The sequence below is a fragment of the Brassica oleracea genome, chromosome C4 (genome assembly GCF_000695525.1).
Source record: "Brassica oleracea var. oleracea cultivar TO1000 chromosome C4, BOL, whole genome shotgun sequence".
Lineage (NCBI taxonomy): Eukaryota > Viridiplantae > Streptophyta > Magnoliopsida > Brassicales > Brassicaceae > Brassica > Brassica oleracea.
In genome coordinates this window covers 25786469-25812232 of record NC_027751.1, presented here as the reverse complement: position 1 = coordinate 25812232, position 25764 = coordinate 25786469, and the positions used below count along the sequence as shown (strand labels likewise).

Sequence of the window (25764 nt, the reverse complement as noted above, 5' to 3'; positions counted from 1 at the left end):
CTCAAATACCCGAACGGTTCCTATATTTTTATATCCGAAATAACCGAACCGAACCGGAACCGAACCGAGAACCGAACGGGTACCCGAATATATAAAAATATTAATTATATATACATATAACATCACTAAATATATATTTTAATTTAAAATTCTATTAAAAGTATCTGAAAATAGTTGAGGATAACTAAATTATTATAAAGTATCCAAACTACCCGAAAGTATCCGAAACTATCCAGATAGTTTTATCCGAAATATCCAAAGTAATCCGAAATATCCAAATTTTTTATCTAAATCATCCTAATTATTTGATATTTTACCTTAAATAATCGATATTTTATCCAAATTATCCGAACTACCCGAACTATCCGAACCCGAACCGGATCCAAATGAGAACCGAACTTTTTCCGGATATTTTCTAGTTCCTACATTTACTATCCGAACCGACCCGAACCCGAAACTATCCGAACCGAACCGAACTGAAAATAGGTCAAGTACTAAATGGATCCTTTAGCCCTTATCCGAACTACCCAAAACCCGAAATACCCGAACCGAACCGAACCGATATCCGAAATGCCCAGGCCTAAGTATAACTTTTGATCACCTAATTTAATGTCTGTAATTTTTTTTCTTCCATTTTTCTCTATTCTTTTCATTATCAAAGCAGCAAAACAACATATCCTTTCATCTCTCCTAATTTTCAATTTTGATCTCGAATATTTTCTTCATATCTTATTTCGTTTTTGTTTGCACCATTTCAAAACTTTTCTTTATTCATAGCCGGGATTAGTAATATTATCGACAAACTTTAGATGAATACGGTGGAATATAGTCATCTTTGAACCTCTTTCAAAGCATTGGATTGTGGCGGTCGAGTGGGAATTGCGTCCGAAGAGATTAATATGTCGATCCTTAAAACATTTTGTTGCAGGGCTTTCAGAACTTGCAGGTATTCATGGTGGTGTGTAATGAGTTCATATGAAACTTATTCTGCAAAATCATGGTAACAACATAGCATAAATATTTGTATTGTTAAGTTCTGAAATTATTTTAGTTTATTGCAGACATGTATGAGAAATCAAAGCCGGTCGAAGAAGAACATCTGAGGGTTCAAAGAAAACTTTGGATAGATCTGTTCTAGAGGTTGAAGACGATGGATTAGGTAAGCAAGATATCAAACGTTTGACATTTACAATTTGAAGTGAAAATATATTTATTTTATAGTCCTTACAAAAAATAGGGCTTTAATCTTTAATGCTGTAATTTTTTTTGTAACCATTTAAATTGTGAAAGTGTGTTAGATAAAATCATGTGTTAACTCAAAAGAATTCTTAACATCTTTCTGTAATTGATTTTGAAATTTCTGAAGTTTTTACTTGATAGTTTTAATACCTATCTGAAAATTTAAATAATATTTATATTTAAAACCAGTAAATTTTAAAGGCTTAACGGAAATTTTTTAAAAAATTTAAGAAAACTGTTTTCTCTTACTCTTATAAATTCAACAAATATAAGTAATGTGGTTTAATTTTGTTGGCTCATGTGTTCTTTTTAAAAAACAAAAATGGTAGGTAATTAAACATGGAATGTCAACAAAATCCTTCTTTTTTAACTTTGAAATTGTAAACATTAAATGAGTATAATTTGGTATATATTTTATTTATTTTTCAATATACTACAAACATGTATCCATTTTTATAATAATAACAAAGTTACTGTGTTATCTATTTCAGCACTGTTTCGATTCAAACATTTGTAATACTATGCATCACTGTTCATATAATAATTTTTTTTTTGATTGAAAATTTTGACAAAGATCAAATAAATTAAAAACAGTAAATTGGCTGGTGCGCTGTAATACTAGTATATATATAAATAGATAACATTTTTACACTGGTAAGGTTCTCTTTATAACCAATTTCTCACTCTTTATCTCACACCTTATCCCCAATTCATAACTGATGATCAGATTGTATCCCCTATATATTAATCCTGGAGCATTACAACATATTTTCATAGCCATGTGTTATCACGAGGATGATTCTTAGAATTCTTAGAAAAATAAGTTGGTCCATAAAAACTTATACTATGCTTTTTATTAAACTAACTATCAAATTAATTATTCGTGTACCAAAGAATATTTTTTCTTTCTTTAAATAAAAACTACGGAATTACCTAATATGGTTAACATATATATGACAATTAATGATTATGAGTAATACATATTTGATAACAATTTTTGCATCCTATCTTTTTTTTTGTTTAATTTTATATTATTAAAAAAAATTAAACAATCACATTAAAGATATAATTAAAAAAATTTAGATTTTTTCTTATATGTTATATTTTGAAATTTTATAAAACAACTATAAATTACTAAAAATGGTAAGAGTTCCACTTTGAAAATTTTGTGATCAATGGTTTAACTTTTTTTGTTCAAGCAAGATACAAATGATCATATATCGTAGGGGTGAGCGTTCAGATACACGTTCGGGTTCTTATCGGGTATTTAGGATTTTTAGATATTTCAGTATAAAGGTATAGAACCTCGGGTGTTTCTACACTTCGGGTTCGGTTCGGGTATTTTATGTTTGGGTTCGGATATTTTGGGTCCGGATATTTTGGGTCGGGTTTGGATATCTAAATTTTGAAGTAAAATTAAATAAATTATTCATTGTTTAAATTTTTTTTTGTATTTAAAATATTTTTTTTAACTTAACTGGTTTACTAATTTTCAAAAGATTAATCTTTTAATAGGTTTGAAGATAAAACTTTAAAAACAGAAAATAACTAATTTAGTTGTTGTTTTGTAATTTAAGATGCAACTTTTGTTAATGCAAGAAATAAGAGCTTCATATATATTTTAAGTAAGTAGCAAATGATTTTGTCCATTATTATATGTATATTATCTAATTTTGAGCAATGTGCATCATTAATATAAATATTTTGAATAAAATGAGAGGAATAAACTAGAAATAGATGGTTAAGTATACTTATGTTTAGTTATCTTCGGATATCATTCGGGTTTGGATATTACCCGTTCGGGTTCGGATATTACCCGTCTGGGTTTGGATATCCAATCTCTATGTTTGGTATTTTACTACTTCGGATCGGATTCAGATACGGGTTCGGTATCGGATAAAATGTCCAACCCTAATAAATCATATGAATATGAAGTTTCATTAATAGATATTCATATTATATATATATATATATATTAATATCATTTGAAATAAATAATGTACTATATACAAATATATAAATATGTTAATTTTAAAATTTTCAGTGAAAAATTATTGAGATCTTAATATTTTTATTTTGAAGTTTGTATTGAAAAATCTCACATTAATTTTTTTGTGATTAATGGTTTAGATTTTTGTTACATCAAATATACAAATGTTAAAAAATAATATGAGTAGGAAGTGTCAATAATAAATATTTATATTAAAATATACTATATATCTATGTCAATATCAATAAATTTTAATTTATATTTTTTTTGTCGTCTAATTTTAATTTATATCATATATAGTAAATAAAATGATTGTTTTGATTTATTTACCAAAAGCATGATTGTAAATTAACAATGGGTATTGGTTTTAATTTATGTGATTACTCAAATGTATGTATTTTTATGTATACAAATTTATTTTTTAAATAGATGGTTTCTGATATCTTATTTCATCTTGAGAATCCGAGAAACACACTTCTTCAAACCAAAGTGATTTTTAATATTGTAAGCACTATATATATATATATATTATTTCATTCGGATTAAATAATTTAGTCTTGATTTTTATTTCTAAAAAGTTTTTAATGAAATATCATGACAAGATTCTAATCACCTCTTTTTGAGTTTGTTCGAAGAATGAGAGATTTGATCATTCGTCTAATATTTTTTCTCCGTAATATCCTATCTAACTATTATAATTGTAAGAATGAGAGATTTGAACTATTTATTATAAGTTTTCTGGTTTATTATTTAATAAATCAAACAGTTCTTAGTTTATACATAATTTACATATACTAGAATGGTAAAATATTATATATATTTTTATTTGTATTACTCTTAAAATGGTAAAGTATTATATATATTTTTATTTGTATACTCTTAAGTAACTAAACTTCAAAAGCCTAGGCTAATAAAATAAGTAATTTGTTTTGTTGTTCTAAAATTAGATGCTTTTAGACCAAATTGGTGAATATATACTAGACAAACATTTATATTTCGCCTCTGCACTTATATTCTATAATAGCTTGATATATTAGATATGAACACTAACCTGTTAATATAGTTTGCCGGTGATTTTCTTCAAAATTTTGATTATTAGATATGTATCTGGAGTGAAATTAATTTTTTACAGATGTCCATCTTTTTAAATCGACACTTTTGTAATTCACCAAATTCATAGAAGAGTTAAAAAAAAGAAACTAAACTCATATCAATGCAACAAAGACTAGAACGAAAACACAATTTTTTAGAGGTATCAAATGAAATCACTTATGAAAAGTCAATCATAAACAAACCGAGAGTGCTGAAAAGCCAAATCCCCTTTCGTCATTATTCAATCGATGTTGTCTATTTGGTTTTGGTGATTTGTATCACCCACAATAATTAATTTCTTTTTGTGCATATAAAATCTTAAAAATAATTAAAATAATATGTAATACGTTAACTTTTCAACAACGATGATACATTTAAGATACTAACATTTGTATTCGTCACTTTATAGTCGATAAAGACGGTAGTGTTGCAAAATGTTAAAACCATTTAATAAACAAGTATTATTAAAAAAAAATTACTCTGCACATACGCGCGGGTTATCATCTAGTATACATGGATTTGATACACGGCTTCAGGGGTATCTTGTTTGTGCGTTGTAGAGCCTGTAGGGGTTTGTTTCTTTGTTGTCTGATTATGTAAAGTGGAACACAGATTGTTTCTCTGCACATATAATATTGTTGTAAGCTTATTTAACCAAAGAATATGTAACTTTTTAACTTTCTCACTTTTGATTATTGTGGAATGATCATCTTTTGCTTTTGTACAGTATATATATGCATCTTATGATTTTTTTCTGGAATGTGACACGTAATTAGGGGAGCTAATTATGGTCTAATCAACTTGATTAGAAAAAACGTGGTTACATTCACTTTAACACAAGGTTCTAAAAATCGGTCTAGGCGGCGCCTAGGCCCCCGCCTAGGCAGCAACTCGGTCCTATCCGAAACGATTTTCTTAAAATCCGATTTATACCGATTTATATGATTCAAATTGGTTTAAACGATTCTAAATCGGTTAAAATTGGTTAAAATCGATCTAAAATTGCCTATATATGTTAAATTAAGCAATAATATTATTACAAATCTACAAATTTGTCTACTTTCTTCTGTTTTATATATCTAATTTTGATAATTCATTACAATAATTTTATAATTAAACTTTAAAACTAAAATATGTCATATAAATATATAAATATATAAAATATATAAAATAAATCAATAATTTGCTAACGCCTAGGCCTCGCCTAGGCCTCGAATAATCCGCCTAGTCGCTAGTCTTCTATAAAACGCCTAGTTACCGCCTAGCGATTTTTAGAACATTTGCTCTGACATGTCCAAGATTATTAATTAATTTTTTTTTTTTTTGTGCACATAATTTAAATTTAACTGTGGTTTAGTTAAGTAACGCCGAGTTGTAAAATATCCAAAATGGTGTCTGAGTTTCCCCAAAATTACAATTTTCCCCTTCACAATCCAGTGACAACTGAAAGGGTAAATCGGTCATGTAATTGCGATTTTTTTGGTTTCCATTTCGATGGCAGAAAAATCAAACTAGGACGCGATCTGAACGTTTCCGTCACATCCCACATCTTTGCTCTGTACCCTGCGCGGTTTGAGTCAGACTCACTGAGCCAACTCGTCCCCGTGGATCGGTCGTTATATCTCCGAGTCAACTCGGTTTCGAGGCTGTGGCTTCAGATCTGTCGTTGTAAGGTTGAGTCGCTGAGCTCGCCGTGAAAACTGGGGAATGGCTTCCTCGGAAGTCGATTCCCGATTGAGTCGAGTCGTGACGCCAGCTCTAGAGAAGATCGTCAAGAACGCGTCGTGGCGGAAACACTCGAAGCTGGCCACCGAGTGCAAATCCGTCATCGAGCGCCTAAATTCGCCGCAGAAATCCGATCCCGATTCCTCCTCCGTTCCAGGTCCGCTTAACGACGGCGGCTCCGTCGAGTACTCGCTCGCCGACTCCGAACACATCTTCAGCCCTCTGATCAACGCCTGCGGCACTGGCCTGGTGAAGATCGTCGAGCCTGCTATCGACTGCATTCAGACACTCATCGCGCATGGCTACATTCGCGGCGAATCGGATCCATCGGGTGGAGCTGAGTCCATCCTCTTGTTTAAATTGATCGAGTCTGTTTGTAAGTGCCATGATCTGGGAGACGAAGCGATTGAATTGCCTGTGCTTAAGACTCTGTTATCAGCGATCAACTCCATATCGCTGAGGATCCACGGGGACTGTTTGCTTCTGATCGTGCGCACGTGCTACGACGTTTACTTGGGAAGCAAAAACGTGGTCAATCAGACGACGGCGAAGGCTTCCCTGATCCAGATACTGGTGATTGTGTTCCGGAGAATGGAGGCGGATTCTTCAACCGCCCCGATTCAGCCGATTGTGGTGGCTGAGCTTATGCAGCCTGTTGAGAAATCAGATGCGGATAGGACAATGACTCAGTTTGTTCAGGGCTTCATCACCAAGATTATGCAGGATATCGACGGCGTGTTGAACCCGACGATGGTGGGATCAGTAGGGCAAGATGCGGCACTGGGGAGTAGTACCACGGTGGAGACTACGAATCCTACGGATTTGTTGGACTCTACTGATAAGGATATGTTGGACGCTAAGTATTGGGAGATTAGTATGTACAAGTCCGCTCTAGAGGGAAGGAAGGGGGAGCTAGCAGACGTCGAAGCTGAGAAGGATGATGATTTAGAGGTTCAGATAGAGAATAAGCTGCGGAGAGATGCATTCTTGGTGTTTAGAGCTTTGTGTAAGCTCTCCATGAAGACGGCTCCTAAGGAGTCTTCGACTGATCCGCAGTCGATGAGAGGGAAGATTCTGGCTCTTGAGCTATTGAAGATCTTGTTGGAAAATGCTGGAGAGATCTTTAGGACGAGCGAAAGGTATCTTGTTTTAACTAAAATGTTTTGAGCAAATTCAGATTTAATCTTACTGATGAATTGCTATCTCTGTTGTACAGGTTCTTAGGTGCTATCAAACAGTACTTGTGTTTGTCGTTGTTGAAGAACAGCGCTTCCACTCTTATGATTATCTTCCAGCTTTCTTGCTCTATTTTTATCAGTCTTGTTGCAAGATTTCGGGCTGGACTAAAAGCGGAAATCGGAGTTTTCTTCCCAATGATTGTTCTCAGAGTCGTGGAGAATGTTGCTCTACCTAATTTTCAACAGAAGATGATTGTTCTTCGGTTTCTCGACAAGCTTTGTTTGGATTCACAAATCCTGGTTGATATATTCTTGAACTACGACTGTGATGTCAGTTCATCAAATATTTTTGAGAGGTACGTTATGTTCCTTGATGGTTTGCTTTTCATAGTTTTAGTTCTAGTGAGGTGAAAGTTCTTTGCGTAATGTATGTTTCCTCTGTATGATCATGTTTAGGATGGTCAATGGTCTCCTTAAAACGGCTCAAGGGGCTCCTACTGCTACATCTTCAACGCTGTTGCCACCTCAGGAGGCAGCTATGAAACTTGAAGCCATGAAATGCTTAGTAGCCGTATTGAAATCAATGGGAGAATGGTTGAACAAGCAGTTGCGCCTGCCAGTTTCTAATTCGCTGAATAAATCTGAAGCACTTGAGATCGAACTGGGACCCGGAAGTCCCCAGTTGGCAAATGGAAATGCTGATGAGTCTGCTGAAGGATCAGATACCTATTCTGAATCTCCAGGAGGTACATCTGATGCTCTGGCCATCGAGCAGCGCCGGGCTTACAAGCTCGAACTTCAGGTAAGAATGTAAAGATGTTTGTGTATTGGGCAGTTTAATTCAGAAGAGTGACATCCTATAATTGTCATGTGGTCGTTAATACTAATTTAAATGTTTGTCCCAGGAAGGTATTTCTCTTTTTAATCGGAAGCCAACAAAAGGCATTGAGTTTCTCATCAATGCGGGTAAGGTGGGTGAGTCTCCTGAAGAAATAGCAGCTTTTCTCAAAAATGCGTCAGGGTTAAACAAATCTTTGATAGGCGATTATCTCGGGGAAAGAGAAGAGTTACATCTCAAGGTGATGCATGCGTATGTGGATTCTTTTGATTTCCAAGACATGGAATTTGATGAGGCAATAAGAACCTTTCTGGAAGGTTTTAGGCTGCCAGGAGAAGCACAAAAGATTGACCGAATCATGGAAAAGTTTGCTGAACGTTACTGCAAGTGTAATCCTAAGGTGTTTACTAGCGCAGACACAGCTTATGTTCTTGCATATTCTGTGATCATGCTTAATACTGATGCCCACAATCCCATGGTGAAGAACAAGGTTTGTTTCATTCATTTTATATGATAAACACAATTATTCTGGAAGTTCGGGATAGAATGTTGATGAGGTTCTTTGTACATTTTTTTTTGTTCTTTTGGAACATATAGATGTCTGCCGATGACTTTATTAGAAACAATCGGGGAATAGACGACGGAAAAGATTTACCTGCGGACTACATGAGATCGCTGTATGAACGGATAACAAAGAAAGAGATAAAGATGAAAGAAGATGATTTAAATTTGCAACAGAAACAATCCACAAGCACAAATAGAATGCTTGGTTTGGATGGTATATTAAACATAGTGATCCGTAAGCAGGGGGGAGATTCATATGTGGAAACAAGTGATGATCTGATGAAGCATATGCAAGAGCAGTTTAAGGAAAAAGCTCGAAAATCAGAGTAAGATCACTCACTCTTCCTTGCATTAGAAGTTGTTAATAATCGTTTCCGTCGTAACAACCATGTCTTTGTAACACATTGTATTCTTTTCAACTCGGATCTACACTCCTGAAACTGTTTCCATATGTTAGGCATCTTTGATCTGATGCGGTAAATTAATTTGAGTTTGCAGGTCAACCTACTATGCTGCGACAGATGTGGTTATTCTCAGATTCATGATTGAGGCTTGTTGGGCTCCTATGCTTGCTGCATTCAGTGTGCCGCTAGACCAGAGCGATGATTTGGAAGTTATCCACTTATGTCTGGGAGGCTTCCATCATGCAATCCATGCTACTTCGTTGATGTCAATGAAGACGCATAGAGATGCTTTTGTGACTTCACTAGCGAAGTTCACTTCACTTCACTCCCCAGCGGATATCAAGCAAAAGAATATCGAGGCCATTAAGGTTGGTATCCTACTTAGTTAAGTTCTATGTTATTGTTGCTTGTTATAGTCCCCCGTGCCTAGCTGTACTGAAAACATGTTACGTATCTCGGATATCTTTCCCCATCTTACCTTTTTCTCTGTCTATCCCTTGTGTTACTTTCATGTCGATGCTGTCTCCTTCCTGCTCTCACTGTCGCCTTTTTCTTTTAAAATTTGTTTGGATCCCAATTAATACTGGTTGTTTTCCAGGCGATTCTCAAACTTGCTGATGAAGAGGGAAACTATTTGCAAGATGCCTGGGAGCATATACTAACTTGTGTTTCCCGTTTTGAGCAACTACATCTCTTGGGAGAAGGTGCTCCTCCAGATGCCGCTTTTTTTGCTTCCAAGCAAAATGAGTCAGAGAAATCAAAGCAACCCAAGCTAAATGTGCTTCCTGTTCTGAAAAAGAAAGGTCCCGGAAAAAGTCAATATGCAGCTACAGGTGTCTTGAGGGGTTCATACGACAGCATGAGTTTTGGTGGAAAAGGTTCTAGGAACGTGAGACAAGACCAGATGAGCAGTATAGTCTCTAATTTAAACTTGTTGGAGCAGGTTGGTGAAATGAATCTAATATTCGCACAGAGTCAGAATCTGAACAGTGAAGCTATAATAGACTTTGTTAAAGCTCTCTGCAAAGTTTCTATCGACGAGTTGCGATCTCCTTCTAATCCACGCGTTTTTAGCCTCACAAAGATTGTTGAGATAGCGTAAGAATCGCCTACTTCCTTCCTTTCTTTCATATACTACATATAAAAGATGTACTCTGCTCTTAGCGTTTTTAAGCTATAGTCTGATCATCTTCTGTTGGTATTGGTGACAGTCATTATAACATGAACCGCATAAGGCTTGTTTGGTCAAGCATCTGGCAAGTGTTATCCGGTTTTTTTGTGACCATTGGATGCTCAGAGAATCTTTCTATTGCAATTTTTGCGATGGATTCATTGCGCCAGTTGTCAATGAAATTCCTGGAACGGGAGGAGTTGGCTAATTACAACTTCCAGAACGAGTTTATGACACCTTTTGTCATTGTTATGCGTAGAAGTAATGATGTTGAGATCAGAGAACTTATCATCCGATGTGTTTCTCAGATGGTACTGTCGCGTGTGAATAATGTTAAGTCGGGATGGAAAAGCATGTTCATGGTAGGCATCATTCTTTTTCTCTTCTAACCGCATTTATTTAAAGAAGTTTTAATTTACTTATGTAATCTCATAATGAGTTCTCTTTCTTTGCAGGTCTTTACCACAGCAGCTTATGACGATCACAAGAATATTGTTTTTCTATCTTTTGAGATTATCGAGAAGATAATTCGAGAATACTTCCCGTACATAACTGAGACAGAAACCACCACGTTTACAGATTGTGTGAATTGCCTTGTTGCATTCACCAACAACAGATTTAGCAAGGATATCAGTCTCAGGTCCATAGCTTTCCTCAGGTATTGTGCAACAAAGCTTGCAGAAGGAGATCTTAAATCACCATCAACGAACAAAGACAAGGAAACTTCTGGAAAGACTCCTCAGTCATCTCTCCACACCGGAAAAAGCGGGAAGCTAGAGAACGGAGAGATTGGAAACAGCAATAATCAGCTATACTTTTGGTTTCCCTTACTAGCAGGTAGAACATCAAACTGAATAGTCTCTACATTTGGCTACCTTTTCGCATGTGTTATCTAAGTTGAACATTATTATTCCTGTGTCTTATTTGAAGGCTTGTCAGAGCTTAGTTTTGATCCAAGACCAGAAATCAGGAAAAGTGCTTTACAGATTCTGTTCGATACCTTACGCAACCACGGTCACTTGTTTTCTCTGCCACTATGGGAAAAAGTATTCGAATCGGTGTTGTTTCCTATATTTGACTACGTACGGCATGGTATTGATCCAACTGGCGGAGACGAGTCTCCAGATCAAGGAAACTATGGTGAAGTGGACGAGCTAGACCATGATGCTTGGCTATACGAGACCTGCACATTAGCACTACAGCTCGTAGTGGATCTCTTTGTCAAATTCTACACTACAGTCAATCCACTACTAAAGAAAGTACTAATGCTTCTTGTGAGCTTCATAAAGAGACCTCACCAGAGCCTTGCAGGGATTGGTATCGCTGCCTTTGTTCGTCTTATGAGCGACGCTGGTGTCTTGTTTTCTGAAGAGAAATGGTTAGAAGTAGTGTCGTCTTTAAAGGAATCGGCGAAGACGACTTGCCCAGATTTTTCTTATTTCGTCAGCGAAGAGTATGTGGAGAGGAGCCAAAGAAATGCTGAGTCTGTGGCTCCAATTGGCTCGGATGGTAATGAAGAGAGTCAGACAACAGCAATCCGTCTTTACGCCGCTATCTCTGATGCTAAGTGCCGTGCCGCTGTACAGCTTTTGTTGATTCAGGTCAGTTCTTGTTCATACCTTTGCTTCATGTTATAGTTGTACTGTAAGCTGTAATGTTTGTGTTGTTGTAATGTTTGTTTTTCAGGCTGTGATGGAGATTTACAACATGTACAGACCTCAGCTCTCAGCGAAAAACACATTAGTTCTCTTCGACGCATTACACGGTGTAGCGTTACACGCTCACAGCGTAAACAGCAACTCGATACTGCGTTCAAGACTACAAGAGCTAGGACCCATGACACAAATGCAAGATCCTCCACTACTTCGTCTGGAAAACGAGTCTTACCAAATCTGCCTCACTTTCTTACAGAATCTCGTCACAGACGAAAACAAAGAAACAGGAGAAGAAGCAGAGGAAATAGAGTCACTCCTAGTCAAAACCTGTCAAGAAGTTCTCAACTTCTACATCGAGACTTCCTCCTCTGCTAAAAAACAACCATCAGAGTCATCACGAGGCAGCGAGTACCGATGGAGAATACCTCTGGGATCAGGAAAACGAAGGGAGTTAGCAGCAAGAGCTCCTCTTATAGTTGCAACACTTCAAGCAATGTGTACACTGGAAGAGGTGTCATTTGAGAAGAACATGAAGTCTCTGTTTCCACTTCTGGCTAGCTTGATTAGCTGCGAACACGGCTCTAGTGAGGTTCAGGTTGCTCTTGCCGACATGCTCGGGTTATCGGTTGGTCCAGTTCTACTCCAATGGTGCTGAATTTTTTCTTTCTTTTGACTTTCAGTCTTTTCATATCGGATTGTGATGTTAAATGATTGCCTATAGAGTTCTGTTTTTATTCATCGGTTCAAATATACGCCTAATGGACTTGTTGGGCTTAAGTTCCCTTAGGCCCAACACACCTGCAAACTACTCCGTATTTGTCCACATGTAGTTGGGGTAACATGGTCAACGTCACTATATAACGATCATATCTTCCACGTGGCAAATAGTCATGAAGACAAGAAAAGTCAAAACCCTAAAGTAGACACACTCCTTGTCTTTATTTCTTCTAACATCAGTTTCAGGCTTCTTCAGCATGCTCACCCTCTAACGCCTGAGCTCAATCTATTTCGCCGTCGCTGCAACGTTCTCAGCTTCGATCATCTACACTGTGCCCACTATTAACATCACCGCCTCCAGCTGATCTTCCGATTGAATTCAAAAATCTAGTTGGTTTTGCATTGAAAGATGGCAGCTTTGAAAGGTTATGGCTTGATCTCCATCGACTCTGCCCTCCATTTCCCTCGCCCACATCAATTCGAGGGCTACAAGAGGTTTCACTACTCTCTTCTATCCATTCCCACAACAACTGATTTGTGATTTAGATGTTTTAGAGTAGTAATTTGTTTCTGAACATGATCCCTGAGTCATGCGAGTCTTTATGACCGGACATCATTACTCGAGGCTCTGTCTTGTGTAAATCGTTATATGCTCTGCTTTAGATGTTTAGATTAGTTAGTGTTTCCGAGACATAGTCTTATGATGATCTCTAAGTTGCTGAGTTATGCCAGTTTATTTACTCAGAGGCTCTGTCTTGTCATAATCGTTAACACGCTCTGCTTTTATCTTCTCATCACGCAGAAGGAATCTTAAATGGGTCTCTCCAAAAGCAGCTGTAGTACCTAACTTCCATCTCCCAATGCGCAGTCTCGAAGACAAAAACAGGTCTGTTTAGCTTCAGTTCCTTCTTAACGCCCACTAGTGTTTTCATTGATGTCTCTTCCTTTGCGTGTTTGCAGGACGAACACAGAAGACATAAGGTCCCTCAAAGTGATCACAGCCATCAAAACCCCATATCTCCCCGACGGAAGATTCGACCTCGAAGCATACGACGAGCTAGTCAACACCCAAATAATCAAAGGCGCAGAAGGCGTGATCGTCGGCGGAACAACCGGCGAAGGCCAGCTGATGAGCTGGGACGAACACATAATGCTCATAGGCCACACCGTGAACTGCTTCGGCGCGAGAATCAAAGTCATTGGGAACACCGGAAGCAACTCAACAAGAGAAGCCATCCACGCCACCGAGCAAGGGTTCGCCGTGGGGATGCACGCTGCTCTCCACATCAACCCTTACTACGGCAAAACATCTATAGAAGGCATGACTGCTCACTTTCAAACCGTTCTTCACATGGGACCGACGATTATATACAATGTACCTGGTCGAACGAATCAAGACATACCTCCACAGGTTATCTTTAAGCTCTCTGGGAATGTTAACTTGGCTGGTGTTAAGGAGTGTGTGGGTAATGATAGAGTTGAGGAGTATACTGAGAAGGGTATTGTTGTGTGGAGTGGGAATGATGATCAGTGCCATGACTCTAGGTGGGATCATGGAGCTACTGGTGTTATATCGGTTGTTAGCAACTTGGTTCCGGGGTTGGTGAGGAAGTTAATGTTTGAAGGGAGAGACTCTGCGTTGAACGCGAAGCTTCTGCCTTTAGTGGATTGGGTGTTCCAAGAACCGAATCCTATTGGGGTGAACACAGCTTTGGCGCAGCTAGGAGTTGCTAGACCGGTGTTTAGGCTGCCTTATGTGCCGTTGCCTGTGTCCAAAAGGGTTGAGTTTGTTAAGCTGGTGGAGGAGATTGGGAGGGAGCATTTTGTGGGGGAGAGAGATGTTCAGGTGCTTGATGATGATGACTTCATTTTAATCGGCAGGTATTAGATATACCTTGGTTCTGTTTATAGTTCTCTTTGGGTGATGAGAAACTTACAGATGGATCATGTAGTTGCTATGTTTTCTTGCTTTTGTGATAAATCTGGTTGTTTTTTTTTTTACTTACTCTGTTATATGGGGATGATTCTGTTTTTTTTTGTATCTGCTTGTTTGGCTCTGTTATACCAAAACGGCAATGTTCTAAAAATTGCAGTTGGCAAATTGGTCTATCACCGAAATGATTTTCTTGAAATCAGATTTATGTGATTCAAATTAGTTTAAATCGTTGTAATCACTACCCTAATCATTTTAAAACATTTAAATCATTACTATATAAAAGATTTTGAGGTTTCTTAGGAGCGCCACATAAGACAATATTTTCCACCAATCAAACTGCCACGTCATCGCGAATGTTTTGGGTCTCGAACCATCCAAACCCATCAAAATAGTCAGCCCATTGTATAACTTATAGCTTCCTTTTCCTTAGCCTACTCGCCTCAGACGTCTCCAGCGACTCCAAATCTGTTCGTCTACCCAACTTCACCGGTGTAACTCCTACGACTACAACAATGGCACTTCAATGCTCCATTATCACTCATCAAGTGAAGACTCTTTGTACCTCTCCACATCCCTCCTCTCAATCAAAGATATCTATACCTCTTTACTCACTCAGTTGAAACACATCACCATATATATACCTCGACCCAACAATCTCTTGCCCAGTTCCTTAAATTCATTCCTAACACCACCGCGCAAGCTCCTTCTCCATTTTTCTTTGCTCAGGTTTCACCAGGACCCGTAGATTCTAAGATGCTGTTTAGGCGAATCCATTTCTGGGAAGCTGACAATAATTTGAAAAGGAGGCATCTTTATATTTGGGGCTTGAGATGCTGATGATTGATGAAGAGGTATGTGTCGATGTCTCATTCATCATGCTTTTGATTTCCTAACTGTATCCCTCTCAGAATTTATTTCAAACAATATACATTATTCATCACTAACAGAGTTGAATTGTTTGTTTTGTGTCCTCATTGATGCCATAGCGCAGGATTGGAACAGCTGCTGGCAAGAATGTGCACTTTTGCACGAGATTTGCGGATAAAATTATGTCATAGCTATTGTTACCGAATGGGGATAAGATTACTTATAATGTTACTGACGTAACTGACGTGTGTGGCTACTGCCTGTGTCTGTCATTTCATTTTTTGCCAACTGGATAGTTTAATCAGCCATTGATCGTCTAAGAGCCTCATTCAGGGATGAACAATGGTACGTTCATCCATTATCTTTCTTCTTCCTCTTCACTCTTAAATCATTGTAAGTTATGATTGTGGAGGTGTGATGTTAAAGACGGTCATGTCTATGTTTCAAGTGCAGGTCGAACCTCTGAGTAGGCTGCAGTAAATCATTTGCATTTTCTTATCGTTTTGTAATTTTTTAATGATTGGCTATTTATATATTCCTTTATAGTATAAAATTCCTATTTCATGTCTTCTAACACACTGTTACGAAACTGTATCGAAGCAGGAGGTAAACGAGAATGGTAAAAATATACAATGTGTGGTTCAGAGCACAATATATTTAGCTTCAAGTATCTGGAGGTCACCAACAACTGGAACATGTCCAAATTTTGATACTGGAAAATGAGAATGGAGATAATGATCCTTGGGGCAGTGGCGGATGGGAGAACGAGAGAGCCGAAGAAGGAATTAAAAAATAAGGTACAAGCTTCATTTGATAAACACAATCTTTGCATTGGCTGATGGAACAAGCTTATTTGTCGTGTGGTTACTGGAATCTAACGGCTAGGTGGGTTCCGGTTTGGTTTTGAACATGTGTTTGAGATTGAAATGACCACTTTTTATTAATCAAACTTGAGAAAGATCCGCAAAACAAGGTAAATGATTCGGTTTTATTTCTAGCCAATAAAAATATGATTTCTGGAGGAGTTTATTGGGCTTCTAATCAGCCATTTATGAAAACTGGAAAGGAGAAAAATGTATTGTATCTTACAATCTGTTTAGTTATCGATTCAGAATACTGAAAATATATGGGATCTAGAACTATTTTTTTTCTGCAGCCTTTGAAATGAAGAGTTTTGACTGTTGATGGTTACTCTGAGTTTGGTTAATCTATGATATATGGATTTACTAAATGTACTTTACTTAACCTGCTATTGGTTTCTTTATTACATCTTGCTGAAAACATATTCATACATTTTATATCGGTGTTTTGTTATGCAAAATTGAAGCCTGTATATGACACTACATTTGTTTAGCTTAAAGGAAGTGCATTATGATACTGTTTACTTTACAGTCAGGAAAAGGAAGTGCAACCTCAAAGGAGATGGGGAACAACTAATGCAGAGGTGGATGAATGGGTGAAGACTACAATTATAACTTCATTAACAAATTGATGTTGAGCTTTTTGTTATCACATACAAGTTGGGAACGTCCAATTGATGGTATGGTGAAGTGCAACTATGATACTGCTTCCAATACTAACGATGGATGGGTTTTACGTGATCGTCTTGACTGGGGGTCATCTCTTTTAGGGATGGCATGACCGAATTTAGAGGCAGAAGCAATGGTACCAAGCGCATGCTTATGAGATCATGGATGTAAGCAACATTACCAAATGGTGGGCCTCGAAAAATAGTCTACAGAATTCATTTGTCTTACTTTTTGTTCTCTCAATCACATAGGACATGATAGCATATCTGCACCAAATAATTTTTCCAGATTATCATCTATCATAAATCAAGTTAACAAAACAAATCGATGGGCCATATAGACCTATTAGTTTTCAGCCGTAATAGTATTATAATTTTTTTTTATTTTTAAATTATGTATTGTAAATTATAAGATAGGATATTAAACATGGCTGATTTGAATATAAGTATTAAAACTAAAGTTTCGTTTAATAATATTAGAAATTTGAATTTCTATCATTATTTAAGTTTTATATTCTAATATTTTTAACATTATTTTTATAATATATTTTTGTAAACAATCACAAACCATTTGACATCTTTAATCTTGAATGAGACCATCTTCTCTTTTTTTTTGGACAAATAGACCATCTTCTCTTTATTTCCATGTTGTTACGAGTTTAATCTTGCAAAATTCACCTATATCAAATTACGTACATTTCTTCTACGGCGAAGCTGTTACTGTTACTATTAACTACATGGAATTGATTTAGTGAAAAAACTAATGGAATCATTAATTTGATTTGTCACAAAAAGTTAGTGCATCAGATAGTTTTTGAAATTCAAATAATATACAAACATATGAAATAAATTACTCCAAATTGTTATACAATAAATAATAACTTGTTAACTAAAAGATAACTTAAATTATATCCCCAAACTAAAACTGAATATTTACTCTCAAAATTTTAGTGATACAATTAATTAAAAATAAATCAAACTATTAAATTAAAACAGTTTGTTTTATGGGCTAAAGAGGAGTAACAATTTTGGAACAAAAAAAATTAGGTTATTGTTTATTTTAATATTTGATGACTACAAGTGTTTTGGATCAAAAAAGTTCAAATACTATTACAATAATATTTTTCATATATTAAAATAGTGTACATATTAATAATTAACACCACTTTAAATAAGAACTGATTAGAAAAAGTTACAAAAATCTAATATGAGACAAAATGATAAAGAACAATGTGAAGTTCTTCAATTCAAGAAATCGCAATGAAAAAAATTAAAGTTATCATCTGTTTTATTATCTTTTACATTCTATGATTTATAAGAGAAATACTGTAAAAATTTCAAATATAAAAATACTATAAAATTTTATAATACACACAATCCGCGCGTAGCGCGGCCAAAAAGATCTAGTTAATCTAAAATGGTCTAACATTTTTTAAATCAATCAATAATATTAATTTAAATCCGTAATTCATCCAAATATTTTTATAATTAAACTTAAATTAAAATTTTAATATAAATAAATATATATACATATATATATATAAATTAATATTTTGTAAATGACTAGTCCACCAATTCTTAGAGCATGATTAATGAGGGTTCTTAGGGTGAAATTCTTAGCGGAATATAAGAACCGTTTCTTAACATTTAGTTGATAGTTTTTTTTACCAAGTATCTAGTTATTGTTTATCATTTTTTGAACATTACTAAAAGAACATGATGATCATGGATATATATATTAATACTTAGTACATAGATGAATCTAGGCTCTAACTTGGGTCCGGAGCCTGAGGTTTATTTTATTTTAGTAGAGAAGACGAGAAACAAACGTAATAAAGAAACATATTTCATGAAGATCACTAGAGGAAGGAGGATGAAACATGGGAGAGTTATGGATGAAGCAGAGAGAAGAGAGCATTGTTTTCTTGGTGGAGAAGAAGAGCTTTCTTCTTTAGAGCCTCATTCTCTCGTATGATGCTTTGATTCTCTAGAAAAAGCTTCATGTTTCTCATCTCCATCTCCTTCTCTGCCCTCAGCATTCTTCTCCTCCTGCGTCCAAAGAAAGGAAAAAGAAAAAACAGAGTGAGGCTGTTATAGTTCAGAACGCTAAAAGAGAGTCAAATGTGTCTGAAACTGAACCTGGTGAGACTAAGGACACGGAGATGGATTTGTGTCTTAGGTTTACGTTTGTTGTGGCGCGAAGCTGATGTCATCGTGGGTGTGCGTGTGCCTGGGAATGATTCTGAAGATCTCAGACACATCTTCTTCTCGTTTTATTCCGCACAATGAGCTGAGTAACACACAATGGGAAAGTAAGCTTTATATAGAGATAGATAAGCTTGTGTTTTGTCAGAGAGGGAGAGAGAGACGAAGAAGTCTTTTGAAGGTAATGATGGTAAAAGGAAACTCATGATTATAAGAGGGACCAGTGATGCATGGGTTTAGAACGAAGATGATGAAGAAGAAGACCAAAACAGACTCTCTCTCTCTCTCTCTCTCTCTCTCTCTCTCTCTCTCTCTCTCTCTCTCTCTCTTGTTCTTGATTGAATACTTACAATACTCATACAGGTGAGGAGACTTTACCAGTGAGGTTTTTCTAACAGTTGAGGTACATACTAAATAGACCATAACGATAGACAAGTCATTCAGTTTCACACATATTGTTTACTTGTATTGTAACAGACAAGAGAAATGTAACAAAAGTATGTACTAGAATTTGATTTTTCGTTCTTTCTTGTTTTAGTTATATTAGGTGATTTCATGCTCAAATAATATTATTTTATTTATAAATAAAAAATAGTTATAATTTGATTTGAGTCCGTACTTTCGAACTTCAATTTTATTAATTATTTAAAATTACAAAAATAATTTCATTTCGTCAAATTTATAATTTATCGTTTTAATTTGACTTAATTTGAAATTTTTAATAGTTAACATTTATATATATATATATATAAATAATTTTATTTTATAATACATTTTATATATTCTGAATATATATATATATATATATATATAACACTAAACATATAAGATTTCAGTAAATTTTGATTTATTCGGTTTTTATAAAATACATTAAATCAATTAAAATAAAATTTTATTAATCTATTGGTCTATTTGTCTAAGTGATTATCAATTGCTTGGCCAAAAATACTTCACTATGATTAAATCCAAATATGTTAAACAATTTGAAGACCTCATTATTTGTCTTTTAAGACTGATTAGCAGGACCAATAAAATTTCAAACACCTAATTATTTATATAATTTTAATTTACAAATAGTATCTATGTAATTGATTGATTTTTCTGACGTAAAAACAGAATTATATAAAAACACTCTTTTAACTTCCTACCAAACCCATGCCAAGGTCGAGGTCTCTCTCTGGTCCCTTGCGGCAGCACATTGGCATCTTTTCTCATAATTGGGGCCTGAATTTTAAGAGATAAGAACCTTGATTCCTAAGAGACCTCTGTATATATCAATAGTTCCTATATAAAAAATTATATAATCATGTGATATGAATAGAGGAAAAAACATAATTGATGAGGCTAAGGATTAGGACCACTAAAAATTCTTACTCATTTCTTGTGTTGATATTTTCTTTAGATGAAACCAAAAAAATATATTAAAGAATATGGTGAAGAAGCTAATACTACTAAAGACTAAATGGCAAATTGGAGTAACAAGTCAACATCTAGAATTATTAGCATGCTTCAAAATGATCAAAGCTGTTATTATTCTATGCCTATATTCTCTACTATTTCTAGCTATTCTTAGAGTTAGCTTTGTCTACCACAAACAAAGAGATAATGGGTACCATGCATCAAACATAAACTTAAGTTTGTAAAAGCATGAAGCAAGTATCATAAATGGCAAAAGATTTACCATAGAATGTGGGTGATTTTTCTGTAGCTGGTACTGCTTACAATGATGAGTTTTATTTAACTTGGGACGTGAAAATTGTGTCGGTTGTGTGGAAATAGTAACATTATCCATAAAAGTTTTTTTTTCGTAAAAATGTAAAGATATTATTATCCATAAAAAATGTTAGTTTATAGTTATATTGATTAGACTAATCAACGTATGTGTTTCTAATGTACTTATCCCATGTAATCATATAGTTTGTAAGTATATATCATACCAAGAACTTTTGGCTCACCTAATAAAGTTGTAAGCTAATCCAAGCGTTGTAGTTGATTTTATCATTTACACAACACTCCGAAACAAACATGTGAAAAGCTAATCCAAGCGTTGTAGTTGATTTTATCTAGTAATAAAAATGGTAGCAACAAATGAAGACCATCTTTTGTTTACGCTAGTAACCAAATGGAGGAGCGGAAGGAATTGTGGAGTGACCTTTGCCATCATCACAATTCTTCCAGATTCAAAAATAAGGCATGGCTGATTATGGGAAATTTTAACGAGATATTGGAGGGTGAGGAAAGTTCGGGTTTTGGGAATACGGGAAAGATTTCAAGTGGGATGAGGGATTTTCAGAGAGCCGTATTGCATTGTCAGCTTGTAGATATGGGCTATAAAGGGCAAAAATTTACTTGGTGTAATAAGAGAGAAGAAGGGGTTATTTGTAAAAAGCTGGATAGAGTTTTGCTGAATAATGTTGCTTTCCTCGGTTTACTAATGCTTACTCAGTGTTTGAGCCAGGGGGTTGTTCAGATCATATGCGTTGCAAGATTCAAATCTGGGCTCCTAGTGAAAAGATTAGAAGGCCGTTCAAGTTTGTAAATGCGATAGGTAACCTTCCTTCTTTTCTGCCAATGGTGAAGGTGTATTGGGATGGGACGAAGAAGCTCTTTCACTCAACCTCGGCTTTGTTTAGATTCTCGAAGAAGCTCAAAAACCTGAAGCCTCTTATTACAAAATTGGGTAGAGAGAAGTTGGGAAATCTGACTAAGCGAGCTAATGAAGCATATGAAGTTCTTTGTAATAAGCAGCAAAACACTCTCTAGTCCCAGTAGTACTACTATTCAGGAGGAAGCTGAGGCATATGAGAAATGGATGTATGTTGCTGGGTTAGAAGAGGAGTTTTTAAAACAAAAAGCGAAATTGCATTGGCTAGATGTTGGTGATCAGAACAACAAGACTTTTCATAATGTTATAAGAACTCGGCAAGCTCAGAACACTATTAGAGAGATCAGATGTCTGGATGGTAAAGTGGCTACAACTCACGGTGATATAAAAAGAGAAGCAGAGAGATTCTTCTCTGAGTTTTTGAATACACACCCTATGGATTACAAAGGTGTTTCGGAAGAGGAATTGCAGTCATTTTTGGAGTTCAGATGTTCTTCGGGAGATATGAGTATGTTGGAAGCTGAGGTCACTGAAGAAGAGGTTCGAAAGGTGTCTTTGCAATGACAACTAATAAATCTCCGGGACCAGATGGATATCCATGTGAGTTTTTCAAGATAACCTGGCCAATCATAGCACAATATTTTACGGTGGCTATACAATCTGTGTTCAGGTATGGATTCTTATCTAAAAGAGTTAATTCCACTATTCTTGCTTTGGTTCCAAAGAAGATTGACTCTATGGAGATGAGAGATTATAGGCCAATTGCATGTTGCAATGTCATATATAAGGTGGTGTCAAAGATCATTGCTAACAGATGGAAGTTGTTGTTGCCGAGAAAGATTACAGAAAATCAATCTGCATTTATAAAGGGTAGATTACTTATGGAGAATGTTCTTTTGGCATCAGAGCTTGTTAAGGATTACCATAAGGATTTGATCTCTCCAAGAAGTGTAATGAAGATCGACATCTCGAAAGCATTTGATTCAGTTCAGTGGGATTTTCTGTTGAGGAGTTTGGTGGCTATGGGGTTTCCGGAGAAGTTTATTCATTGGATAAAGCTCTGCATCACTAGTCCATCTTTTTATGTCCAAGTTAATGGAGATTTAGCTGGATACTTTCAGAGTGCTAGGTGTTGGACCCAATTTCGGTCGATACATTAATGGGCCACGATCAATGACATGGGTTGCGAAGAGCTAAAGCCCATAGCGAGCACGCGAGCTCCAGGCGGAGGCTTCGAAGATCTGGAGATCGAGGAACAGTTGCAAAGATCACGGAGCAGCCCGTTATAAGAAGAGATCGATGCATAAGGAAGAGGACACGTTGAAACCCCTAGAGAGAGCTACTCCCATACTTCGACCTTGTTTTCATCCATCTTTAGATCTTTTCTCTTAACGATCTCGTTTGTAACATTCGATCTTGTTCAACTCATTGTATTCAATCTTATTCATCAATAAAGTTCATTTTTGCCTACTGGAAACTGATTATATCGTTGTGTTCTAAAGATATCGTTGCCTACATCATTTATCTTCCCTAGATTAAACTCCCGATCACTATCAAATACTTAGTGTAGATTTTAGGATATACATTTTGGCGCCGACTGTGGGGAAGATAAACGAAAAACATCTTTGCTAAGAAACCGATCTAAGTTTCCTAAGCGCGACTATGGATCCCAATCAAACCATCGGAGCCACGCCATCAGGACTCGACAACGTCGATCCTACCGGATCCAACTCGAGAACCGAAACCTTACCCGTTGGACCAACGGGTACCAAAAGGACAACTGAAACAGCCCAAACACAACGAATCCCTCCAATCGGAACCTCGAACTAGGAGCGCTCGTTGATCCACGGTCGATCCTCACCACCAGATCGCACTTCGGTTCCGGAAAGGACCTCGATCCCGATCGAACCGGAGCTCGAGTCTGGAACCGCCCCGGAGAAAGACAGGCCGCTGACGACCTAACCCGACCTCAATCAACTAGGCCGATATCTCCGACCCCCAAGCACAGACTCGGGAAGAAGTGACCGAGCTTTGAGGGATGGTCTCGTCATTAATCAACGAAACTCGCAGCCAAAAGGCCGTTTATCGTGCCATCGCTAACCGACTGGATCAAGCCGAATGGGAACTCGCAGAGCACCGAGCTAACGCCTGAGAAAGAAACCAACCGCCGCCTGATCCATTAAGGGAAACACTAAATCCTCAAAATACTGGAGCCTTCAGTACTCCAGAGATATCGAGCGCTCGATCCGGACGCTACATGGGAGAGAAATCGCAACGACCTCCGCAGCAGAACATGCCTCAGGGAAGCATGAGTTACAGCGGGCTGGACGAAATAGACACAGGACTACAAGCTCAAAGAAGTACTCTGATCCAGTCACAAAACAGATATATGGAAAGACCCGGAGAGCCTAGGAATCAAACTCCACCTGCTGCGAGAACCGTTCAGCAAACGGGGTTCAGTGACCCAATAGGGCAAGCTCGAGGTTACGACCCCCGCAGACCCATCGACGCGGATCCTCAAAGAAAAGACCGAAACCAGAACGTTCCAGAATTATATCGAAAGAAACAACACCGAGCTCAAAAGAATACATGCCATCGTGCATATGGCGACGAGCTCCGCTCCAGACATAGATATGGTCATCGAGGAGACAAGGATAACTTCATTCACGAACCGAATCGCCAGCGTAAGGCTACACCGTGTCGGGACACTCAAATTCCCCGAATACGCCGGGAACACAGACCCGAAAGCTCACGTACGAGCCTTTCGACTAGCGATATCAAGAGCACACCTCAACGATGACGAAAAAGAGGCCGGTTACTACCGCTTCTTTGCCGAGAATCTTACCGGGGCCGCTCTTGAATGTTTCGCGGGCCTCGAAGAAAACTCAATCGACAATTTCACCCAGTTGGTGTCTACGTTCCTCAAACAATACTCGGTTTTCATAGAAACGAGGGTTACCGAGGCAGACATCTGGAATCTCAAGCAAGAACCTTTCGAGCCGTTAAGAGCGTAAATAAACAAGTTCAGAGAAATCAAAGCCAAAATTTCGTACCCAAACGAAGTCGTGGCCCTGGCGGCATTAAAGAACGGCGTTTGGTTCTCATCCAAATTCTGGGAAGAAATGGCAGTGCAAGCACCAATCTCGTTGGACGATGCCATACACCGAGCTTCCTACTTCGCAACCCACGCAGAGGAGGTCGCAGCCTTAAAGGAACAATACATCGCAAACAAAAATAGCGTCGCCAAAATGAATAATGCTCCTAAAGAACCAACAACTAAAGGGCAACACTCCTACGCGATAAACAATTCGCCACAAAACAAATCATCGACGTACGATCCCAACAAACTCTGTACCTTCCATGACCGAAAAGGTCATTCGACCGAGGAATGTCGAGCGGCACTTATCAGTCAAAACAAAAATAAAAAGACCAGCGAGGATACCGAAGAAGAAGAGGAAGAGCCAGCGACTCCGAAATCTCATCGAAAAACTAAAGGCTCTTCGAATAAAAGAAGCTGGGAAACCGAGCCAGAGTCACCTAGCTCTCCACCCCCAGCGCCAAAGAAAAGAGTCGACATGATCTCATGGGGGTCAGAAAGCCATACACCTAACAGAATTGAGGGACATACCGAAGGAAGAGTATGCATCGACATTACGGCAGCAATCCGCACACTAGAGAACCTCAATGAAGCTACTCCCCCTCCTAGCATTACTCGATACAACCCAAATGCGGGGTCTCCCTTTAGAAAAATCCCCAACTTCAAGCGAAAGCAGAAGATGGTCAGAATCCGCGAACTGCTAGAAAGACCGATTGCCCCACAAATTCAGAAGAAAGACAGCATGCGAACCCTTAATCGCAACCTGTTGTTGGGGTCAGATGGAATTTTCCGACGTTAAACAAAGGCAAACAACGAATCGACTTTATCTACGTAGGCTCTAAATTTTGCAACTCGGTTAACTCCATCAAAGCATACAAACGAAGAGCCGAAAACAGCGTAGGAGTCAGAGAGCCCCTTTCAGGTCCCGACCACGAAATCACCTTCGACGAAAA

The 25764-nt window shown here is 37.1% G+C and overlaps 3 protein-coding genes across 3 annotated transcripts; 2 read left to right on the top strand and 1 right to left on the bottom strand.

The window, feature by feature from the left end:
• The first annotated feature begins 5825 nt into the window (after positions 1-5825).
• LOC106341383 (brefeldin A-inhibited guanine nucleotide-exchange protein 2) lies at positions 5826-12606 on the top strand. The gene is made up of 11 exons (XM_013780163.1): positions 5826-7185; positions 7263-7580; positions 7681-8026; positions 8130-8552; positions 8660-8952; positions 9125-9398; positions 9629-10128; positions 10242-10563; positions 10657-11038; positions 11132-11802; positions 11888-12606. The coding sequence occupies exons 1-11, from the start codon at positions 6029-6031 to the stop codon at positions 12509-12511; spliced, it is 5310 nt and encodes a 1769-aa protein (XP_013635617.1). The 5' UTR covers positions 5826-6028; the 3' UTR covers positions 12512-12606.
• Positions 12607-12761: 155 nt separating this feature from the next.
• On the top strand, positions 12762-14660 carry LOC106341384 (4-hydroxy-tetrahydrodipicolinate synthase 1, chloroplastic). Its single transcript, XM_013780164.1, has 3 exons — positions 12762-13068; positions 13376-13459; positions 13534-14660. The coding sequence occupies exons 1-3, from the start codon at positions 12983-12985 to the stop codon at positions 14459-14461; spliced, it is 1098 nt and encodes a 365-aa protein (XP_013635618.1). The 5' UTR covers positions 12762-12982; the 3' UTR covers positions 14462-14660.
• Positions 14661-18663: 4003 nt separating this feature from the next.
• Positions 18664-19534, bottom strand: LOC106340259 (protein LITTLE ZIPPER 2). The gene is made up of 2 exons (XM_013779142.1): positions 19044-19534; positions 18664-18953 (listed from the first exon to the last, which is right to left on the bottom strand). Exons 1-2 carry the CDS (start codon positions 19163-19165, stop codon positions 18794-18796), a joined length of 282 nt encoding a protein of 93 aa, XP_013634596.1. The 5' UTR covers positions 19166-19534; the 3' UTR covers positions 18664-18793.
• Positions 19535-25764: the final 6230 nt, after the last annotated feature.